This window comes from Lepisosteus platostomus, chromosome 14 (assembly GCF_059453375.1).
Source record: "Lepisosteus platostomus isolate fLepPlt1 chromosome 14, fLepPlt1.hap1, whole genome shotgun sequence".
Taxonomy (NCBI): Eukaryota; Metazoa; Chordata; class Actinopteri; order Semionotiformes; family Lepisosteidae; genus Lepisosteus; species Lepisosteus platostomus.
The window spans coordinates 1,903,715-1,925,689 of NC_142624.1; the positions used below are offsets into that span (position 1 = coordinate 1,903,715).

Sequence of the window (21,975 nt, forward strand, 5' to 3'; positions counted from 1 at the left end):
AAATGTATTTGACACAATAAAAAAAAGCATTTTTTTCCAACCACTGATCAAATTTATTATTTACAAATGAACTGTCTGAGATACTGTTGTCCAGCCCTGAATTGCTACAGGATTAACAACCCGTTCTGCTCACAAGGCAGTGGGCAGTTACTAACACCGCTGGTGGCCAGAGTCTAGCTCTGGACGTCCGCCATGCTGCACGCCCGCTCGTCCTGCTCAGCTCCTCAGTCTAGACCCTGTGATCACAGAGGACCACCAGAAACACCAGAAAACCAGCGACGACCAGTCAGGACCAGTCAGGAATCTGCCAGCCCCCTCTCCTGTAATGAAATCTGGAGTCTCTCCCAGCTCTCTCCCCCTCTCTTCCTGAGGAGTGAGATTTCACTCCCAGTTCTCTTCCTCTCTTTCTGAGGAGTGAGAATTCACTCCCAGTTCTCTCCCTCTCTTTCTGAGAAGTGAGAATTCACTTCCAGTTCTCTTCCTCTCTTTCTGAGGAGTGAGAATTCACTCCCAGTTCTCTCCCTCTCTTTCGGAGGAGTGAGAATTCACTCCATGTCCTTTCCCAGGATGACTAATCAGGGCCGTGATGCCAAACTCCACACCACTGTAATAACTCCTCTGTTATTTCTACATCTTTAAAAACTGAGGCCCGAAAGCAGACTGGAAAACCTTGTGGACTGTGGATCCCACTGGCCGCCTCTGGTTTAGAAGAACCTCCTGCCGTCCGCCCTGCCAGAGCGACGTGCCCGGACCAGGGGCGGACGCCTCGGAGCCAGCGCCCTGGTCCAGACTGTCGGCGTCTCCCAGTCTTCCAGCGGAAGACACTCTCATGGACAGCAACACTCTGTCCTGCTCCTGCTGCAGAACCACAACACACCTTCTTCTCCCTGCATCTGGACCTTTCCTGACGTAGCTGCTGGTCACACAGGACACCGCGCCCCTGCCTGCGTCCTGGACAGGTTAGGTTTTTACAGGGTGCTGTTCCTGGGAGCGATGCAGTTCTCTGGTTTCATATTTCACCTAATTAGTTACTTCCAGTAATTACTCAATTCAACAGTTCGAATCCCCTCAGGACCTACTGTACAGACCCGATGGTCTGGGCCACAGGGGGAGAGCAGAGACACTGCAGGTGGCAGCAGAGGACAGGGAAACAGCCACAGAGGGACTGAGAGAGCACGGGCGTGCGCTGCTCGTGTACCCCAGGGGTACGGGAGTATCTGCGGCCCCCCTCATTCTCCATCCTCCTGCTTCACCTCCTCCAACAGCATCTGCAAGTCCTCTGGTTGCTCCAGGGGTGGCTGGGGGTCACAGGCCACCTCCTCCTCCTCCTCCTCCACCTTCACCTTCACCGCGATGACTGTGGGGCCGGGAAGGACAGAGGTCACAGGTCAGAGTTCACGCACTCTCACTCCTCATCTAACAGTGATGCAGGTGTCCAGGACTACCTGAGCCCCACTACCATGACTTGCAGCAACAGGGAAGGTTGATGGATTTTTAAAATCATTAGCTCAGAATTTTAAAACTGCTTCTGCAGGGCGGGTGGGCGCAGCTTGCGCAGTTACTGCAGGGCGGGTGGGCGCAGCTGGCGCAGTTACTGCAGGGCAGGTGAGCGCAGCTGGGGCAGTTACTGCAGGGCGGGTGTGCCCAGCTGGGGCAGTTACAGCAGGGCGGGTGTGCGCAGCTGGGGCAGTTACTGCAGGGCGGGTGTGCGCAGCTGGGGCAGTTACTGCAGGGCGGGTGGGCGCAGCCTCTGCATACCCCCAGAGGATCTGGGGTCTCCAAGACCGTCGCTGCCAAGGCACAGCGAGGAGAAAAGGCGGGACACTCACTCTCCTCCTCCACGGGCTCGGTCTTCAGCTCCTCGCAGGTGGGGGTCTTGCTCCTCAGGGGTGGGCGGTTTTTGGCAATCAGCGAGGCCAGCTTCCTGACCAGCCTCCTCTCTGGGGGGGGAGGGGGGGAACAGTTTTCCATGAAAAGGCGAGGAGAGAGTTTCATAAAGAACAAGACGGGGGAGGAGAGGGAGACTCACTTCTCTTCCCAAGCGGTCTGTTTTTCTGGGGATCTTCTGGGGAGCTGGGGCACTCCTCTGCGACACAAAGGAGAGCTGATATTAGCTAATGCAACGCGCAGCTGAACCCTAAATTTAAAATACACTTGGCCCCGTGAAAGCGGACGTCGGTGTCCCCCGAACCCCACTCCCCCGCCCCGTACCTGTGGCTACAGGAGGCTGGAGCTGGTACCCCGTGATCTCACACCAGCCCACGGGGTAGATGTCGGGGGACTGGCAGTCCGCCCACTGGTCGAAGTCGGGGTCCCAGCCGTCGAAGTGCAGCCGCAGGAGGCGGCCCACGACCCGCTTCACCGTGGCGACGCAGATCAGCCGGGGCTCCATCAGGTCGACGGCCTCCAGCTTCATCCCGGCGGCGAACCCGTGGCCAGGACAGTCCTGAGAGAGAGAGAGAGAGGGGGGTCATTGCAGACTCGCCGCCCGGCCGACCGGACGCTGACCAGTCCGAACCCCTCTCACCGTGTTGAAGAGGCGGGCAGGGGCAGCTCTCGAACCCGTTTCTTCCTGGTACTTGGCCCAGGTGAACGTCTTCTTGTCGCAGCCTGAGACAGAGGCCCACAGTCACTGACCGACACGAATTCATGCCACAGCTGACTCATGAATTAGAGGTTAATATACACACGATATCAACACCAGGATCATACCGGTGGTAGAAAAGGCGGGGCATGTCAAGACCTTTATACAGTGTGTACTGGTCAAACGTGTCAGTAAACAGTGTGCACTGGTCAGTGTACTATTATACAGCGTGTACCGGTCAGTGTGTGTTCGCAGACAGAGCGTACCGGTCAGTGTACTATTATACAGCGTGTTCGGGTCAGTGTGTGTTCGCAGACAAAGCGTACCGGTCAGTGTACTATTATACAGGGTGTACCGGTCAGTGTGTGTTGGCAGACAGAGCGTACCGGTCAGTGTACTATTATACAGTGTGTACCGGTCAGTGTGTGTTCGCAGACAGAGCGTACCGGTCAGTGTACTATTATACAGTGTGTACCGGTCAGTGTGTGTTCGCAGACAGAGCGTACCGGTCAGTGTACTATTATACAGTGTGTACCGGTCAGTGTGTGTTGGCAGACAGAGCGTACCGGTCAGTGTACTATTATACAGGGTGTACCGGTCAGTGTGTGTTGGCAGACAGAGCGTACCGGTCAGTGTACTATTATACAGGGTGTACCGGTCAGTGTGTGTTCGCAGACAGAGCGTACCGGTCAGTGTACTATTATACAGAGTGTACCGGTCAGTGTGTGTTCGCAGACAGAGCGTACCGGTCAGTGTACTATTATACAGAGTGTACCGGTCAGTGTGTGTTGGCAGACAGTGGGCGCCAGGCAGGGAGTCGTACCAGGAGGCAGGGTGAGAGGGATCTTGTGCTGCTGGCAGAAACCAGCAGGCAGGATGGCATGAGAGGAGGCATGATAGCAAAACCAGTCAGAACCGTCATCCACCTCATTAGAGTCAATCCCCACCATCAGGTACCCGTCCAACAGCACCTGGAAAGACAGAAGCAGAGAACTTAATACAGACACACTGACTGGACACTCCAGTACATGAACACTGCACTGAGAGAGAGAGGGGTTCATACAGACACACTGACTGGACACTCCAGTACATGAACACTGCACTGAGAGAGAGAGGGGTTCATACACACACACTGACTGGACACTCCAGTACATGAACACGGCACTGACAGGGTCTGAGAGTGCGTTAGGGCGTTGGGTCACCTTGCGCACGGTGGCCACGCAGATGTTGCCCAGATTCAGAGGGTCGATGGCCTCCAGCTTCATCCCCTCCTCAAAGAACCCCCCCTCCGGGTACACGGTCCGCACCTGGGGGTGGGGGAGAGAGAGAGCCGTCAGGGCCGGAGGGGCGGGGGAGCGGCGCGGGGGGAGACGGCCAGCGGGCGGGAGAGGGCCCTGACCTTCTTGAAGAGGTAGGGCACGCTGTCGCAGTAGATCCTGCGGAAGGTGGGGTGGCTGCTCATGTCCACGCGCTTCTCTGCGGGGACGGACGAGACGAGACGACACGTTCAGCACCGGCCGGCTCCGGCCCCCCCTGGACCCCCCCCCCCACGCCCCGCCCGTCTTACCCAGCGGCTTGAGCCCGTGCCCCACGCGGCGCGACCAGCCCACGGGGTGCACCAGCGGGCTCCACATGTGGCACCAGAAGTCGCTGTGGGCGTCGCCGTCCTCGTACAGCAGGCGCAGGCGCCCGCCGATCACCGTGTCCACCACCGCCGCCCGCGTGCGGCTCACCCGCGCCTTGTCCACCACCTCCACCCGCATGCCCTGGCGGAAGGGGTACTTCATGCTCTCGGCCATCTGGGGGGCGAGAGAGACGCACAGAGAGTGAGCGCAGACGGGCTGCGGAGATCCGCGCCCCCGCGGGGCTGCCCTGATCCGTGTGTGTGTGTGTGTGTGTGTGTGTGTGTGTGTGTGTGTGTGTGTGTGTGAGAGACAGTCTGGAACAGCTGGACAGCAGAACACAGCAGCAGCTGGAACACCCTGCAGCTCCATCACCCTGCAGCCCCACTGGAGCCCAGCAGGGTGAGCCTGGCCAGGACCTGGAGGGGAGACTCCTGGGATCAACTGAGGCTGCTGCTGGGAGAGGTGTGAGTGGGGCCAGCAGGGGGCGCTCACCCTGCAGTCTGTGTGGGTCCTGATGCCCCAGTATAGTGATTATACTGCGCCGTCCTTCGGATGAGACGTAAAACGGAGGTCCTGACTCTCTGTGGTCATTAAAAATCCCAGGACGTTTCTCGACAAGAGTAGGGGTGTTACCCCAGTGTCCTGGCCAAATTTCCTCCCTGGCCTTTACCAGTCATGGCCTCCTAATAATCACAGGCCAGTCAGACATGGGACGGAGAGACGGAAAGGGACAGCGGGGAGGGAAGAGACGAGGGTGTCCGGTACGATTTCGCGAGACGGTCCCAGGACTCACTTTGACATAGAAATCGACGGGCAGGGTCCTGGCGCCCACCAGCTTCTTCATCAGGTAGCTCTTCCAATCCTTGATGCGCTCATGCACAGCTGGAGAGAGAGACAGGACGCTGGCCTTACAGCAATCTACAATACTCTATCCACAGCACTGTCTCACCTGTCCAGATTCACAATAGTCTGCAGAGCACAGACACACCAGTCAAGTGTTGCACTAGTCTGCAGCACTGTCACACCTGTCCAGTGTCACACTGATCTGCAGAACACAGTCACACCTGTCCAGTTTCACAATAGTCTGCAGAGCACAGTCACACCAGTCAAGTGTTGCACTAGTCTGCAGCACTGTCTCACCTGTCCAGTGTCACACTGATCTGCAGAACAGTCACACCTTTCCAGTGTCACAATAGTCTGCAGAACACAGTCACACCTGTCCAGTGTCACAATAGTCTGAAGAGCACAGTCACACCTGTCCAGTGTCACACAAGTCTGCAGAGCAGACACACCAGTAGAGTGTTGCACTAGTCTGCAGCACTGTCACACCTGTCCAGTGTCACACAAGTCTGCAGAGCAGACACACCAGTAGAGTGTTGCACTAGTCTGCAGCACTGTCACACCTGTCCAGTGTCACACAAGTCTGCAGAGCAGACACACCAGTAGAGTGTTGCACTAGTCTGCAGCACTGTCACACCTGTCCAGTGTCACACAAGTCTGCAGAGCAGACACACCAGTAGAGTGTTGCACTAGTCTGCAGCACTGTCACACCTGTCCAGCGTCACACAAGTCTGCAGAGCAGACACACCAGTAGAGTGTCGCACTAGTCTGCAGCACTGTTACACCAGTGTTGCACTAGTCCAGTGTTGCACTAGTCTGCAGTACTGTCACACCGGTCCAGTGTTGCACTAGTCCGCAGTACTGTCACACCGGTCCAGTGTTGCACTAGTCCAGTGTCGCACTAGTCTGCAGCACTGTCACACCGGTCCAGTGTTGCACTAGCCCAGTGTCAGGTCAGTCTGCAGGGCGCTGTAGGGAGTGTTAGCGGGAGACTCACACTGCGGGGGCACTAACAGCTTGCTGTTGACAGCACACCAGCCGATGGGGTGGATGTCCACGGTGCCCAGGTTACACCAGAAGTCGTGGCTGCCGTCGCCCTCGAACCCCTCGTAGCGCAGCAGGGCCTTGTAGCCTGACGGGCACAGAGACACGCGGACAGGACCGGGGGGGCCGGAGGTGAAATAACTTTCCCCACCACGGCATCGCCGAAGAACAGTGTGGAGGGCATTAACTGTGGCCCTGCCCCTGGGAGGCCCCCTGCTGGCTGAACCGAAGCGCGAGACCGAGCGAGCAGGCCGGACCGCGGCGCACTGACCTGCCAGTCGGACGATGGAGGCGATCCAGTACACCTTACTGGGCAGCACCGCGTCGCTGTTCAACACCTCCACCTTCAGGCCCACGGTGATGTCCTCCCACTGGTCGTACAGGGGCACCTGCGGGCGGCCGGCGAGAGAGAGAGAGAGAGATGGACACCAGCTCGCCGGCGCCCGCGGGGCTGTGTGGGAGGGCGGGGGGGCGACAGACTCACGTGTCGGAAGCAGGTGACGGGCGCCGCCCTGTGGCCGTGCTCCTTGAGGTAGCTGCCCCAGTCGAAGCCCACCACGAAGGCTGTGGAGACAGCAGACCGTGGGCACAGCGCAGTCCACTGCAGCGCACGAGTGGGTGCGGTCCAGCACAGTGTCCAGTCCGAGTGTGAGTGTGGGTGCGGTCCAGCACAGTGTCCAGTCTGAGTGTGAGTGGGTGCGGTCCAGCACAGTGTCCAGTCCGAGTGTGAGTGTGGGTGCGGTCCAGCACAGTGTCCAGTCCGAGTGTGAGTGTGGGTGCGGTCCAGCACAGTGTCCAGTCTGAGTGTGAGTGGGTGCGGTCCAGCACAGTGTCCAGTCCGAGTGTGAGTGAGTGCGGTCCAGCACAGTGTCCAGTCTGAGTGTGAGTGTGGGTGCGGTCCAGCACAGTGTCCAGTCTGAGTGTGAGTGGGTGCGGTCCAGCACAGTGTCCAGTCCGAGTGTGAGTGTGGGTGCGGTCCAGCACAGTGTCCAGTCTGAGTGTGAGTGGGTGCGGTCCAGCACAGTGTCCAGTCCGAGTGTGAGTGTGGGTGCGGTCCAGCACAGTGTCCAGTCCGAGTGTGAGTGTGGGTGCGGTCCAGCACAGTGTCCAGTCCGAGTGTGAGTGTGGGTGCGGTCCAGCACAGTGTCCAGTCTGAGTGTGAGTGGGTGCGGTCCAGCACAGTGTCCAGTCTGAGTGTGAGTGGGTGCGGTCCAGCACAGTGTCCAGTCCGAGTGTGAGTGAGTGCGGTCCAGCACAGTGTCCAGTCTGAGTGTGAGTGTGGGTGCGGTCCAGCACAGTGTCCAGTCTGAGTGTGAGTGTGGGTGCGGTCCAGCACAGTGTCCAGTCTGAGTGTGAGTGTGGGTGCGGTCCAGCACAGTGTCCAGTCTGAGTGTGAGTAGGTGCGGTCCAGCACAGTGTCCAGTCCGAGTGTGAGTGAGTGCGGTCCAGCACAGTGTCCAGTCTGAGTGTGAGTGTGGGTGCGGTCCAGCACAGTGTCCAGTCTGAGTGTGAGTAGGTGCGGTCCAGCACAGTGTCCAGTCCGAGTGTGAGTGAGTGCGGTCCAGCACAGTGTCCAGTCTGAGTGTGAGTGTGGGTGCGGTCCACCACAGTGTCCAGTCCGAGTGTGAGTGAGTGCGGTCCAGCACAGTGTCCAGTCTGAGTGTGAGTGTGGGTGCGGTCCAGCACAGTGTCCAGTCCGAGTGTGAGTGAGTGCGGTCCAGCACAGTGTCCAGTCTGAGTGTGAGTGTGGGTGTGGGTGCGGTCCAGTGCAGTGTCCAGTCCGAGTGAGTGTGAGTGTGGGTGTGGGTGTGGTCCAGCACAGTGTCCAGTCTGAGTGTGAGTGGGTGCGGTCCAGCACAGTGTCCAGTCCGAGTGTGAGTGTGGGTGTGGTCCAGCACAGTGTCCAGTCTGAGTGTGAGTGTGAGTGTGGGTGCGGTCCAGTGCAGTGTCCAGTCCGAGTGAGTGTGGGTGTGGGTGTGGTCCAGCACAGTGTCCAGTCTGAGTGTGGGTGTGGGTGCGGTCCAGCACAGTGTCCAGTCCGAGTGTGAGTGTGGGTGCGGTCCAGTGCAGTGTCCAGTCTGAGTGTGAGTGTGAGTGTGGGTGCGGTCCAGTGCAGTGTCCAGTCCGAGTGTGGCTGCAGTCCAGCGCGGTGTCCAGTCCCAGTGCATGCGTGTTAAGGCCCCGCCGGCCCGGAGAGTCTCACCATCCTGCCCGGTCACCGTGCCGTCGTGCAGCTGCCCGACGCCCTGGGAGTGCAGGAAGGCCCCGATCTTGCTGGACCAGGCGGCCTTGTGCAGCACCTTGGCCTTCTTGGTGGGAGGCTTGCCCTGCAATCAGAGAGCCGGCCGTGAGCGCGCGGTCCACGCGGCCACGAGGTCGCTCCCGCCGCCCCTTGACCCCCGACCCCTGACCTGCAGCCGGGCCAGGATGGAGGCCTTCTTGGAGTTGGAGGAGTAGCTGCGGGAGCAGGAGACGCTGCAGAAGCGCTTGGTCTTGGAGAAGAAGGCGTCCCTGGTGCCCACCATGCCACACATCTCGCACACCGCTGCAGGAGACACGAGCCAGCGGTCAGCCAGGCGTCGGCTACCGACCCGACGTCCTCGGTTTCCCTCGCACCGCCCTCCCCTCCGCTCCCCGTTCCCTGCCCGCCCCTTGCGGTCCCTCTATCGCCATAATCTGTCCGCTGCCTTCCCTTTCCCAGCACCGGGAGCGGTCTGCCGCGCACTGTCCCGACGCCGGACACCTCCAGCAGAGTCGACCCGTACCCTCTAAAAACACGGCCAAGACGTGTCGGAATTGTCTTCCACGTGTACATTTCCCTTTGAGGGTGAGCCCAGAACAAGCTGGGATTTCAGGCCACACCTACAACCGGGGTAGCAGGGCCGTATCTCAGGCAACGGCTGCTCTGTGCCACCCCTCTGGCTACGCCCCTGTCCCCCATCCCCCCCGTCCGGATTCTCCCTCCCTTCCCACCTCGCCCCCGCCTCTCACCCGGCTCGTGCATCTCCTCCTTGGACAGCGGCGCCCGGGGCGGGGAGGCGGGGGACAGGGCGTCCGGATCCCTGCCCAGCTCCTCCTCGGACTCCATCTCCCCCTCGCTGTCCAGGAGCAGCTGGGGGCTCCCCGCCCCGGCCAGGACGGGGATGGGCGGCCGGGATCCTGGGGAATCCTTTTCCTGCGGGAGCGAAAGGGCACCGGGGTCACTGCGGGGGCCCGTCCAGCCAACACACCCTTCCTCGCCTCCGGATTCCCCCGATTCCCACTGGCTTCTCCGGGTGGGGGGGTACGTCGTGAGTGAAGTACCAGCACACTGCTTCTCCTCTGGGGTTCTCAAGTCAAGGCCTGTGTTCCTGTGAGTGCAGGCGCAGGTAACAGGCACCTCGTTTTGCGGATATTGTGGTAATGTGAATCAAAGTTATTCCTAACCAGGACTGGGAACCCCTGATTTAGGGTGACCTATAAGACCAGCATGAGGAGCAGAGACAGAGCCCCTGCCTTACTCTAACTGGACTGGGGCCTGCAGGACCAGTTAGAGACTCTGACTTACTGAGCACTAGGAGACTAACTGGACTGGGGCCTGCAGGACCAGTTAGAGACTCTGACTTACTGAGCACTAGGAGACTAACTGGACTGGGGCCTGCAGGACCAGTTAGAGACTCTTGACTTACTGAGCACTAGGAGACTAACTGGACTGGGGCCTGCAGGACCAGTTAGAGACTCTGACTTACTGAGCACTAGGAGACTAACTGGACTGGGGCCTGCAGGACCAGTTAGAGACTCCTGACTTACTGAGCACTAGGAGACTTACTGGACTGGGGCCTGCAGGACCGGGACAGGAGAGACGTGGTTCAGAAGCGTGGTACAGCTATCACGATAAAGCCACCATCGAGTCGGACTGTAAGAGCTCTGGTGCTGCTCTGGGCGATTTTAACTCTGCGCTGGTATCGCCGGCCAGCGAGCTACACTTTCGCAACCTCGCGCACGCACGCACCACGAAACAGCACAACCGTGGGAAGCTTAACCAAATTCAAGGAGAACCACAACGCTATTTCTTACATCCCGGGGCTAGAATGGATCGGCGCCGACGTCGCGCGCCTGGCGGGGGAACCACCAAGCACAAGGCGACGCGTACAAGCTCTGGCGTTCATCGCGGAAGAGGCGAGGTCTCCACGTCCGTGCAGCACCACCACCGTTGCCCGCGATGCTGAACGATGCAGGACCTCCGGGCACGTCCAAGCGGCCCTGTTACACTGCCGACCAGCAGGCCCAAGAAGGCGTCTCCCTTCACTCCGGACAGAGACAGCGCGCGCGGTAACCTAACCGCCCCGACGGACGCGCGAGGGTATGGGCTCGAACTCCAGTCCACGCAAGACGAAACAGACGCTGAAGCCGGGGCGGAACCAGCGCCGATGAAACAGAACCTGCCCCCCCCGAAGGCAGCCACGCCGAATCCCGCCTGGGGGATCTTGGCAGGTGGCGCGGTTGTCGAGACTGCACACTGGCGCCAACGGCGAAGGGATCGCGGCGTTGTCGTGAGGCGCGAGCTCCGTGGCGGTAGCGAAGAGAAGACCCCACTTTCTCCCCCAGGTGCACCCCGAATTCTCAGCGGCGTGCCTCATCAGAAGAGCCCCGCAGGGGCTTGCTCGCCAGCTTCACAAACTGAGGCTGATCTCCATTTACACCGGACAGCAAGGACAGAACTCAACTCTTCAACAAAAACATACCGGGCTAGATCATTTGGAATTTTTTTTAAAGATACGATAGGAGTTTCTAAAAAAAACAAACATTACAGCATCAATCGGCTGCTGTATTGTCAAAGCTCGCGTATTGATTCAAATGGCTGGGAATGTCATTTCAAATTCGGTGCACATCAAATTTATGTTACTGATTTATCGTGTCGAATCCTTGATCAGGGAAAACCAAAATCAATCATGAACAAAATAGTGTTATTAGGGCTATTACTTGCATCTAAATTTTACACACAGATATCAAACTTTCTTGTTAAATATTTTCATATCTAGCCTTCAGGCCCTCTTCAGACAGAAGACACCAAACTTGGGTTTGCTGCTTAAGGCCAGGGAGGAAGTAGCTAATCTCTCCCAGCTCGAGGTCATTAGACAGGAAATGGACAAGCCATACCCCCCCCCCCTCCGGGCATCGTGGGAAGTGTAGTTCTCCACCTCACCTGCGGAGAGGAAAACTACACATTTTTAAAGAGGTTACAAAGAGTAGAGGCTTCTCCGTACTCTAGGCCCAAGGTATACTCACATACCCGTTCTCTATTGAGCGCTGATTTGGCCCTCCCACTGCTTTCTGTTTTCATCGGTTGCTTTTCCTGAGTAAAAACGGTAGGGACGGCCCCGGGCTTGAGCCTAAGTTTTGGCTCAGTATCTGAAATGAATATATTTTATATTACGGACCGTCGGGCTTCACAAACACGTAAACTCCAAAGCAGAGAAAAGCTCAACACACAGGTCCTATCCCAAACTGACAACATCTGAAACCGATCTATTACTGTCGCAATGAGTCACATGCTTTAGCCCATGCAGATGACGCCACTTTATTCAGTTTAAATATCCTCATGAAGCCCATCCATACAAGGCGACGTGTTCTTTTAGATAGTTAATCTAAGGTTTGCAAAAAAAAAGAGCGATCTGCCAACCAACATAAATACGCTCATATTCCTTCCCAAATTTGACAAAAGTGCTCTTTCATTTATTTTCTGGTACATCAGACGTGACAGAAAGATTCTAGCAGGGCTTGATATTCTTGGAGGACGTGTTGTGTCACAGCCCGTGTGGATGCCAGGACAGCCGATCTGAATGAGCGCAGCTGACCTGACTTTAACCCAGCGGCTGCTTTGCTGACAAATCCTACTTACTTGTTAACTCAGCTTGCAGATCGCGTTCGAACATTTCTGGGGTGAAGTGCTTGCTGCACAACCTGTGCTTATCTGATCGCGCATCGCGCTGAATCTCCTCGAGGAACGTGTCGACGGGCCCGGCTTCAGTGCCCATGTTGGCTAGCCACCGCCTGGCCAGTTCAATATCTCTTGGAAAAGGAAACAGCCTGACCTTCTGCTGATGAGAGCCCCTGCTTTGGGTGCGGCCACTATGTTCTGAACAGCCAAAGGCACGACAGTGAGGCATCGTCCGAGACACATGCGCGACTCCAAAAGGACAAACAGGAGTGATGTTGTTATAGATAGAAGATCACGCTTCTCGGCCGGCGAGCAGGAAGGGCCGATTTTACGTCACCGCTCTCGCGATCTCTCGTTCTCTCGCCCGTGACGAGATCGCGTGCTGCTCTCCACCCCCCCCGCCTGCGACAGCATGGCGACCGCGCTGTGCTTACACAAAAGTTCACGATGTCGCGCTTCGTTCCACATGCGTTAAATTTGGCGATTCTTTTAACGTGCAGTAATCGACTTTGTTACCGAGATCGAATACCCTGGTCTGAGAAATTGTGAGCGCAGCTCCGCTTTAACGAAAACAAGAGGTTAGCGCCCGAAGGCTATACACTGCAAAACCGAGGGATGTTTAAAAAAAAAACAAAATGCACACTTGTTTAAGTCATGCGAACGCTTAAACACCATCAAGCGGTCTTGGATATTGTTTCCTTTGTCTGCACATTAATGCAGTTGTAAGTATTTAGAATTGCCGAACAAAACAACATAACTTACGCGCTCCATGCCGAGTTAGGGCCGGTCAAGTATCTCGCTCCCTATTGGCTAACCGGTAGACCTATCCCGCCAATCGCAGCCGAGGTTCATCGCTGAGATCCGCTGAGGGTTCTGGGATTTGTAGTTTCGTACACTTGCGCGGAATAGACGCACGTTCCCTTCGCTGTATCCTAATATACCCGTCTACATAACGCGTTTCTAACACAGTCAGTTAAAACACACCTTAACCCGAAACGCGTGCTCAACAAGTAATCGACATCGGCATCGAATGAGAGCGCTTGTCGTTCTACTCAAATACAGAAAAGAGACGACCGACACGGCTCAGTCACATGGTTCCATGGTGTAATGGTTAGCACTCTGGACTCTGAATCCAGCGATCCGAGTTCAAATCTCGGTGGAACCTGACGTTTTTTAAGTCAGTGTCATTATTAACTTCACATTTACCCTTTTTTTTCCATACAGTTATTTCAAACATTCAGAATATTTCCAGAATCCATTTCTGTGTATAGACAGCACACTTCTGAACCTACCTTTGATACTGCAGATGGCATTCCACATCAAACCCTGAAAAACGTTCTCCATGTGTTTTTATCTTATTGTATGTGCTTATATACTGCATATCATCTTACAGCATGGCTGGGCAGCTTGTTCCACACTCCCACCCCCTCTTACACACTAATCTGCAAAGGCAGCAGCTTGAGTTGTGTTACTAGTAGAGACAGCTAATAATAATACTACTGCTAATACTAATACTAATAATAATTGATTACTCTTATATAGCGCTTTTCTGGACACTCCACTCACAGCGCTGTACAGGTACTGGGGATCCCCTCCACCCCCACCAGTGTGTACCCCACCTGGATGATGCTCCAGTCCTCTCTCCACACACCAGCTCTCAGTGGGGAGGAGAGCAGAGTGATGGAGCCAGTTCAGAGAGGGGGGTTATTAGGAGGCCATGACTTTTTTTTCAAGAAATAGTGGTAATAGTAGTCGTGTCAGTGGTAGTATTAGTAACATTAACAGTAGTATCAGTGGTAGTATTAGTGACAGCAGGGGTAGTATTAGTGACAGCAGGGGCAGTGTCAGTGGTAGTATTAGTAGCAGTAACAGTAGTATCAGTGGTAGTATCAGTGACAGCAGGGACAGTGTCAGTGGTAGTATTAGTAGCAGTAACAGTAGTATCAGTGGTAGTATCAGTGACAGCAGGGACAGTGTCAGTGGTAGTATTAGTAGCAGTAACAGTAGTATCAGTGGTAGTATCAGTGACAGCAGGGGCAGTGTCAGTGGTAGTATTAGTAGCAGTAACAGTAGTATCAGTGGTAGTATCAGTGCCAGCAGGGGCAGTGTCAGTGGTAGTATTAGTAGCAGTAACAGTAGTATCAGTGGTAGTATCAGTGACAGCAGGGGCAGTGTCAGTGGTAGTATTAGTAGCAGTAACAGTAGTATCAGTGGTAGTATCAGTGACAGCAGGGGCAGTGTCAGTGGTAGTATTAGTAGCAGTAACAGTAGTATCAGTGGTAGTATCAGTGACAGCAGGGGCAGTGTCAGTGGTAGTATTAGTAGCAGTAACAGTAGTATCAGTGGTAGTGTCAGTGACAGCAGGGGCAGTGTCAGTGGTAGTATTAGTAGCAGTAACAGTAGTATCAGTGGTAGTATTAGTGACAGCAGGGGTAGTATTAGTGACAGCAGGGGCAGTGTCAGTGGTAGTATTAGTAGCAGTAACAGTAGTATCAGTGGTAGTATCAGTGACAGCAGGGGCAGTGTCAGTGGTAGTATTAGTAGCAGTAACAGTAGTATCAGTGGTAGTATCAGTGCCAGCAGGGGCAGTGTCAGTGGTAGTATCAGTGACAGCAGGGGCAGTGTCAGTGGTAGTATTAGTAGCAGTAACAGTAGTATCAGTGGTAGTATCAGTGACAGCAGGGGCAGTGTCAGTGGTAGTATTAGTAGCAGTAACAGTAGTATCAGTGGTAGTATCAGTGACAGCAGGGGCAGTGTCAGTGGTAGTATTAGTAGCAGTAACAGTAGTATCAGTGGTAGTATTAGTGACAGCAGGGGTAGTATTAGTGACAGCAGGGGCAGTGTCAGTGGTAGTATTAGTAGCAGTAACAGTAGTATCAGTGGTAGTATCAGTGACAGCAGGGGCAGTGTCAGTGGTAGTATTAGTAGCAGTAACAGTAGTATCAGTGGTAGTATCAGTGCCAGCAGGGGCAGTGTCAGTGGTAGTATCAGTGACAGCAGGGGCAGTGTCAGTGGTAGTATTAGTAGCAGTAACAGTAGTATCAGTGGTAGTATCAGTGACAGCAGGGGCAGTGTCAGTGGTAGTATTAGTAGCAGTAACAGTAGTATCAGTGGTAGTATCAGTGACAGCAGGGGCAGTGTCAGTGGTAGTATTAGTAGCAGTAACAGTAGTATCAGTGGTAGTATTAGTGACAGCAGGGGTAGTATTAGTGACAGCAGGGGCAGTGTCAGTGGTAGTATTAGTAGCAGTAACAGTAGTATCAGTGGTAGTATTAGTGACAGCAGGGGTAGTATTAGTGACAGCAGGGGCAGTGTCAGTGGTAGTATTAGTAGCAGTAACAGTAGTATCAGTGGTAGTATCAGTGACAGCAGGGGCAGTGTCAGTGGTAGTGTTAGTAGCAGTAACAGTAGTATCAGTGGTAGTATCAGTGACAGCAGGGGCAGTGTCAGTGGTAGTATTAGTAGCAGTAACAGTAGTAGCAGTGGTAGTATCAGTGACAGCAGGGACAGTGTCAGTGGTAGTATTAGTAGCAGTAACAGTAGTATCAGTGGTAGTATTAGTGACAGCAGGGGTAGTATTAGTGACAGCAGGGGCAGTGTCAGTGGTAGTGTTAGTAGCAGTAACAGTAGTATCAGTGGTAGTATCAGTGACAGCAGGGGCAGTGTCAGTGGTAGTATTAGTAGCAGTAACAGTAGTATCAGTGGTAGTATCAGTGACAGCAGGGGCAGTGTCAGTGGTAGTATTAGTAGCAGTAACAGTAGTATCAGTGGTAGTATCAGTGACAGCAGGGGCAGTGTCAGTGGTAGTGTTAGTAGCAGTAACAGTAGTATCAGTGGTAGTATCAGTGACAGCAGGGGCAGTGTCAGTGGTAGTATTAGTAGCAGTAACAGTAGTATCAGTGGTAGTATCAGTGACAGCAGGGGCAGTGTCAGTGGTAGTATTAGTAGCAGTAACAGTAGTATCAGTGGTAGTATCAGTGACAGCAGGGGCAGTGTCAGTGGTAGTGTTAGTAGCAGTAACAGTAGTATCAGTGCCAGCAGGGGCAGTGTCAGTGGTAGTGTTAGTAGCAGTAACAGTAGTATCAGTGCCAGCAGGGGCAGTGTCAGTGGTAGTGTTAGTAGCAGTAACAGTAGTATCAGTGACAGTAACAGCAGCAGTATCACCTACCTGCAGCTCTGCGATGGGGTCCTGAGGGGAGCCCACATGCCTCTCCACGCTCGCCTGCGACGCGGAGCCGTCTGCTGCAGCCGGCAGCCAGCTGGGCGGCGCTGGAGCTGCGGAGAACACAAGGCACAGCGGCTTCCATCGCATCCCGTGTGCCGACCGACACCCGGGGTTCAGGCCCAGTCTAACACGTCCCGAATGGATGAATAAACTGAGCAATAAACAGTCGGCATCTGTGATTCACCAGAACCGGCAAGTCACTCGCAGGAACACAGCCCACATGTTCTTACACGCTGTAAAAAAATTAATAACGAGAAGGCTCAATGCTCAAGCTTACATTACTGTAGCAAATTCCAATCAAACTGTTGCAATAAAAGCAAAAACACAAGTTGTGGACAATTTATGGACATAAACTAAAAGTTAAGGTGTGAAGCACAGTTAATTCCCCAAAACGGTTGGATTCGATCCTCTAATCGGGACGGGGGGGCTACTTTACGCAAAGGGCGGGAGTGGGGAACAAGCTGCCCTGCCATGGTTTTGAAGCCGATACCCTGGCTTTTGCCAAGAGGTGTCCGGTTATTTATGGCAGACAGATCTGTTAGTTACTGAAAAAGCTGAGCCATCAGTTACGGCCTCTTCTCCTCTGTGACTGTCCTCGTGTCGCCCCCGATCTCCCCGGGCCCTGACCTCACCTCGGGAGGGAGGGGACAGAGGCAGGACCCCTCCCGGGACTCCGGGCTCCTCTTCCCCGCCGCCCTCTTCGCCAGTGGGAGCCGGAGCGCCGCCTTCCAGGCCCAGGGGGGACGCCGGCTGGAACAGCAGAGGCTCGGTCTGCTTGGGCGGCACCACAGGCCCTGCAGGCTCAGCACCGGGGGCCCTGCAGGCGGGAGAATGGAATCCTCTTCACTTTTATCCCACTAGTGATACGGCCAGCAGCTCCACCACCCTGCAGCTCCCGGCCGGCAGCCCCACTGGAGCCCAGCAGGGTGAGCCTGGCCAGGACCTGGAGGGGAGACTCCTGGGATCAACTGAGGCTGCTGCTGGGAGAGGTGTTAGTGGGGCCAGCAGGGGGCGCTCACCCTGCGGTCTGTGTGGGTCCTAATGCCCCAGTATAGTGACGGGGACACTATACTGTAAAAAGGCACCGTCCTTTGGATGAGACATAAAACTGAGGTCCTGACTCTCTGTGGTCATTAAAAATCCCATTCGTCTCTCGACAAGAGCAGGAGTGTAACCCCAGTGTCCTGGCCAGATCCGGTGCCCCACGGTCCTGCCTGCCTCCCTGGGAGAACGCGACCCCCTCCTGCCTCTCGCAGGATGCTTACCGGTTCCTCCTCTTCTTCAGCGGCGTCCAGGCCCGCGGGCCGGTGGCGGGGGTCTTGAAGATGGACGGGCCCCTGTCCTTCTTCCCCTCCGCGAAGTGGCAGCTGCAGAGCCTGGAGAAGACGCTCGGGTCTTTGTCCTGCCGCCTGGAAGAAAAGACCGGCTGGTTGGCCCGACCCTCAGTTCAGGTGCCTCTAGAGGGCCTCTCTGTGTGTTTGTGGGGGGACAGGACAGGAACAGGACTTGTAAGGCAAAGAATCGCCATCCTATCGTTCCTGAACGACACATTTCACGTTTAGAGAAGCTCACAGAAACTACAACCAGACAACCTAAAGCCTTCTGTCAAAACAGGCAGGGGTTTGGTCTGTCACTCAATAGCTTGATACTCTGACGCAAAACAGGCTGCAGGTTTTTCAGAGGCATACTGGTGAAACGAAGACACCTGCCATATGTCACTTTTTAACTGTTTATCCCGCAAAACGGCGTGCCAACCTGCATCGCTCTTGCCAAACCCGGAACTGCCTCGGATCCTTGGGGAAACGGAAGAATTTGCAGGTTTCTCTTTCGCTGTGATGGTTGCAGTCGGGGGCAAAACACTGGACCATCGCAAACGCGTCCTTCTGCGGCGGGCCGGCAGGCTGCAGGTACAAAGTCAGGCTTCGTGTGGAACCGCAGGCCCTGTTGTTATGGGGACCGTGATGTCACAGCTCGCCGCCGGAAGCGACGGCCAGCGCAGGCGCTCAAGAGCCAGGGTTCCCAGTGACAAGATGGCGGCAGCGATGGATGTGGACGCCCCGAGCGGGACCAACAGCGGAGCCAGCAAGAAGCGTTTCGAAGTGAAAAAGGTACTTTGAGTAATTCGAGGAGGAAAAATTAAGGACGGAGGGACGGAGAGAGATTAAGTTGATGACTGTTGTTAATCGGTTGTAACATACAGGTGTTTGGGGAGTAATACTGGACGCTTTGCGGTGTTTTTGCGTGGTTAGCTAACGATGGCTAATGGGCTTACGGATTTATTTCCGTAGGCTTTTCTAAGGACGCCAGCTTAAACTATTTTTGTCGGGCGCCTGCTTTTTGAGAATAACAAGTGTGTATTCGTGTTTCAGCCGGTTCAGTTCTCCTCGCTTTTTTTGAATGACGAAGCTGTTTCTTTTCTCAAGCGCCGACAAAGCTGGTCGGGAGGGAAAAAAGCAATACACTTTTCAGCACCTCGGACGCGGTTTACAGTACCAGATGCCCCTTTTAATAAATAATAATTAATTAATGAATAATAACAACAACAACAACAACAACAACAGCGCCCAGTAGCGCCGCTCTGCCGGATTACTCGGCCCTCCCGATGTGAGGCCGGGCGAGACTCACGAATGTCGCAATAACAACATGCAGGCAGAGAACACGAGCGGGTGGACACATCTCAGCCCAGTGCAGGCGATCATTGAGGTAATTCCCCCCCCCCCCTCTCCTATTGATTCGCTGGATCGGGAGGAGATGTGGGTTATGAGGACGGGGTTGTTCGGTCAGCCGCCTGTCAGGGAGTACGAGTCACTAGAGGATCCGGTCCGAGCCCGGTGCAGCGGAACAGCAGCTCTAAAGGGGCCGGTCAGGGTCAGCCAGGTTGGTGCATGCACTGTCAGTAAGTGAAGTGTTCTGTCTTTCCCCCCCCGCTGCTAGTGGAATGCAGTAGCGCTGTGGGCCTGGGATATCGTGGTGGACAACTGTGCCATCTGCAGGAACCACATCATGGACCTGTGTGAGTAAATGGGAGTTCTACTGTACTGACTGCAATACACTGACAGCGCAGAGCTGTGTGAATGCAAGGACACAGTAAGAGTGCACAGACATGAATTATACTGTTCTGACACTGACGCACTGACAGCGCAGAGCTGTGTGACTGTACAGGCATGGTAAGAGTGTTGAGACTAATTATACTGACTCCAATACACTGACAGCCCAGAGCTGTGTGAATGCACTGTCACAGTATGAGTGTACAGACATGAATTATACTGTACTGATGCACTGACACAGTATGAGTGTACAGACATGAATTATACTGTACTGATGCACTGACACAGTATGAGTGTACAGACATGAATTATACTGTACTGATGCACTGACACAGTATGAGTGTACAGACATGAGATCCAGACGCTGGTGTCTTACTCAGGTGCCAGTCCTAAGGTGCCTCTGAAGCTCACAGGGTAACACGCTGCTGTGTTTTTCTCTCTCTCTCTCTGCAGGTATTGAATGTCAGGCCAACCAGGCTTCTGCTACGTCTGAGGAGTGCACTGTGGCCTGGGGAGTCTGCAATGTAAGACTGAGCGCTCTCCCTCCCTCCCTCGCCCTCCCCTGGGCCTCATCCGCACAGACGCCACCGCCACGCTGGGCTCTCCCAGACGGCCGGTTTTCGCCCCGTCTAGCCCCTCGGAGGGGCACACGGGTGGCACTGGCGCTGTGTGAACGAACAGAGTAGCCGCGGGAGGGGTTCCCCTACGGGTGCGGGGGCGAACCCGCAAACGCCCCGCCCCCCTCCTGTAATCCGTGCCGCTTGTCTGAAACCCCCCGTCTGGAAAGGGGGGTGTGGAGATGAGTGGAAACAGGAGCCAGAGCTGCCCACCGTTGCCCCCGGTATCTGGAACCTGAGCCCCCCCCCCCCCCCCTGCTTGACCGACCTCTCGGAAAGACCCCCAAGCTGACCGCCCCTCCTCTCCCCTTGCTCTCCCGCAGCACGCCTTCCACTTCCACTGCATCTCGCGCTGGCTGAAGACGCGACAGGTCTGCCCCCTGGACAACCGGGAGTGGGAGTTCCAGAAGTGAGTAGCTCCCCTGGCGTGTCCTGCCAGGATAGCCAGGATCCCCTGCCGGGCATCCCTGCCTGGATAGACAGATACTTTATTGATCCCGTGAGGGAAACTGCAGTGCAACAGCAGCTTAGCACAGCAACAGTGTAATGAATGATACAATAATAATAATAATACAGTACAATCAGTACAGTGAGAAGGGCACCAAGAAGAGTTACACACAGTCCAGAACAAACCAGAACAGAACAGGGCTCTCTCCTTCCTGCTCATACTAAAATAGTTTAAAATATGCTTTGGCACCAGGATGGAGTTTTTAGGCTGGGGGGGGGAGGGTGTATATATAGAGGAGGTCTGTTTTGTGAATGAACGTCCTTCCTGGCTAGCCTGGGCGTGAAGAGCAACACTCGGGGTGAACTGTGGAATGTTGATGAGCTGTTTGTCCAATCACAGTGCTCCCAGAGACGGGACCGAGCTCGGTCTAACGGTTATTGATTATTCGAGGTAGCACGGTCTCCTGCGGCACTGCGATCGAACCAAGAGCTGATTAATATTCATTCGCGTCTCATCTGGGTTCTAGTAAAGGCGAGCTGTACGCTTGCGGGGCGCGCAGTTTGTAGAGCAGGTGTGCAGTCCATGTCCGCCAGGACGAGAGGTGTGTAGCGTGTGTGCACCTGTGTGCTGGAATCGGGATCGTCTGGTGTGCAATATCCTGTTCCCTCTGTCAGGGCGGGCGGGCGGGTGGTGCTGTTACCTGGTGTAATGATTGCTTTGTGCTTTCCTTGCCCTTGCAGGTACGGACACTAGGGTGAAGGACAGTGGACTGGGCAGTGGCTACGCTACAGGTCGCTGGCGTACAGCCCCTCCCTCCTCCTCCTCTCCTCCCCTCTGCACGCGAGCACTGGCCCCGGGCCTGGCCCCAGCTGTTGTGTGGGGTGCACTCTCTCTCTCGACTGCGTCTCCCCATGAGCTGGCATGAAATAGTCTGAGTTCTTTTTTTTTTAAAAAAACACGTTCACGGTCCGTTTGTAAATTATAAATAAACCTCTGTGTTCAATGTAAGGAGGCTTCCTGTTGTGGGCATCTGTTTTTTTTTTTTTTGGATGGGTGGAGCAGTGGTTCCCGGTGCTGGTTCTGGTGACCCACACACCTGCCCGTTCTTCTTCCAGACCCAGTCAGAGGCTTCGTTGCCGTATCCTGAACCGTTTGTTCGCGGCTCATCAATGCGGTCAAGCTCTAACCGGCGTGTTTGTTTAACGTGGAATTAAACCCCAAACTTGTGACTACAACCACAATGCAAATATTCCAAAGAAGACAGGCTTTGATTGTCTAATTCGGGGGGGGGTGGAATGGAACCGAGCAGGTCTGGGGGTCACTAGGACCAGGATTGAGGGAGAGGGCAAAGTAAGAACAATGGGAGATGTAAAAGTGCGTTCTGTGATGCAGGAATGCTGTGATCGTGGGTGAAATCTAACTGAGAGTGCAACTAGTCTGCTGCACTTCCACTGCCCTGGAGCCAGGTGAACCTCTTTCTACACCAGTGGGGTTTAACCTGCTGTCCAATATATACATTGTGTGAGCTAAATAGGAAACAAAGATAGTGCTGTACCACTTTTCTTTTGCTTAAATGGATTTGCATATCGCCCCCCCCCCCCCCGGCACACACCCGTGTGTTCTGA

General features: G+C 55.0%; 2 protein-coding genes and 1 non-coding gene across 6 annotated transcripts; 2 read left to right on the top strand and 1 right to left on the bottom strand.

Annotated features, from left to right (window-relative positions):
• Positions 1–29: 29 nt before the first annotated feature.
• Positions 30–18,220, bottom strand: l3mbtl2 (L3MBTL histone methyl-lysine binding protein 2). Of its 4 annotated transcripts, XM_088606362.1 has the most exons (20): positions 17,994–18,220; positions 17,504–17,647; positions 16,871–17,055; positions 16,182–16,288; positions 9,085–9,268; positions 8,505–8,638; positions 8,297–8,420; positions 6,578–6,657; positions 6,365–6,482; positions 6,047–6,181; positions 5,003–5,091; positions 4,152–4,383; positions 3,984–4,060; positions 3,787–3,891; positions 3,408–3,555; positions 2,528–2,610; positions 2,212–2,446; positions 2,030–2,086; positions 1,830–1,940; positions 30–1,357 (listed from the first exon to the last, which is right to left on the bottom strand). In XM_088606362.1, the coding sequence occupies exons 1-20, from the start codon at positions 18,104–18,106 to the stop codon at positions 1,230–1,232; spliced, it is 2,589 nt and encodes an 862-aa protein (XP_088462488.1). In that variant the 5' UTR covers positions 18,107–18,220; the 3' UTR covers positions 30–1,229. The 4 variants fall into 4 exon arrangements, with proteins under 4 accessions (XP_088462488.1, XP_088462490.1, XP_088462489.1 ...); XM_088606364.1 differs by lacking the exons at positions 16,182–16,288; positions 16,871–17,055; positions 17,504–17,647; positions 17,994–18,220 and adding exons at positions 11,366–11,484; positions 12,776–12,793; XM_088606363.1 differs by lacking the exons at positions 16,182–16,288; positions 16,871–17,055; positions 17,504–17,647; positions 17,994–18,220 and adding exons at positions 11,366–11,484; positions 11,975–12,743.
• Positions 13,107–13,178, top strand: trnaq-cug (transfer RNA glutamine (anticodon CUG)). Its single transcript has one exon. It is a non-coding gene; the product is annotated as a tRNA-Gln (tRNA).
• On the top strand, positions 18,199–21,358 carry rbx1 (ring-box 1, E3 ubiquitin protein ligase). Its single transcript, XM_088606372.1, has 5 exons — positions 18,199–18,346; positions 19,173–19,251; positions 19,739–19,809; positions 20,226–20,311; positions 21,091–21,358. The coding sequence occupies exons 1-5, from the start codon at positions 18,200–18,202 to the stop codon at positions 21,101–21,103; spliced, it is 396 nt and encodes a 131-aa protein (XP_088462498.1). The 5' UTR covers position 18,199; the 3' UTR covers positions 21,104–21,358.
• Positions 21,359–21,975: the final 617 nt, after the last annotated feature.

Bases quoted from the DNA above. Each gene is read 5' to 3' on its own strand.
- rbx1 (XM_088606372.1), top strand. From the start codon at position 18,200: ATGTCACAGCTCGCCGCCGGAAGCGACGGCCAGCGCAGGCGCTCAAGA. The intron at 18,347-19,172 runs GTACTTTGAGTA...CCCCGCTGCTAG, and splicing joins AGCGTTTCGAAGTGAAAAAG to TGGAATGCAGTAGCGCTGTG. The intron at 19,252-19,738 runs GTGAGTAAATGG...CTCTCTCTGCAG, and splicing joins GAACCACATCATGGACCTGT to GTATTGAATGTCAGGCCAAC.
- l3mbtl2 (XM_088606362.1), bottom strand. From the start codon at position 18,106: ATGGTCCAGTGTTTTGCCCCCGACTGCAACCATCACAGCGAAAGAGAA. The intron at 8,639-9,084 runs GTGAGAGGCGGG...TGTCTCCTGCAG, and splicing joins GGAGGAGATGCACGAGCCGG to CGGTGTGCGAGATGTGTGGC. The intron at 3,892-3,983 runs GTCAGGGCCCTC...CCCCACCCCCAG, and splicing joins TGCCCTACCTCTTCAAGAAG to GTGCGGACCGTGTACCCGGA.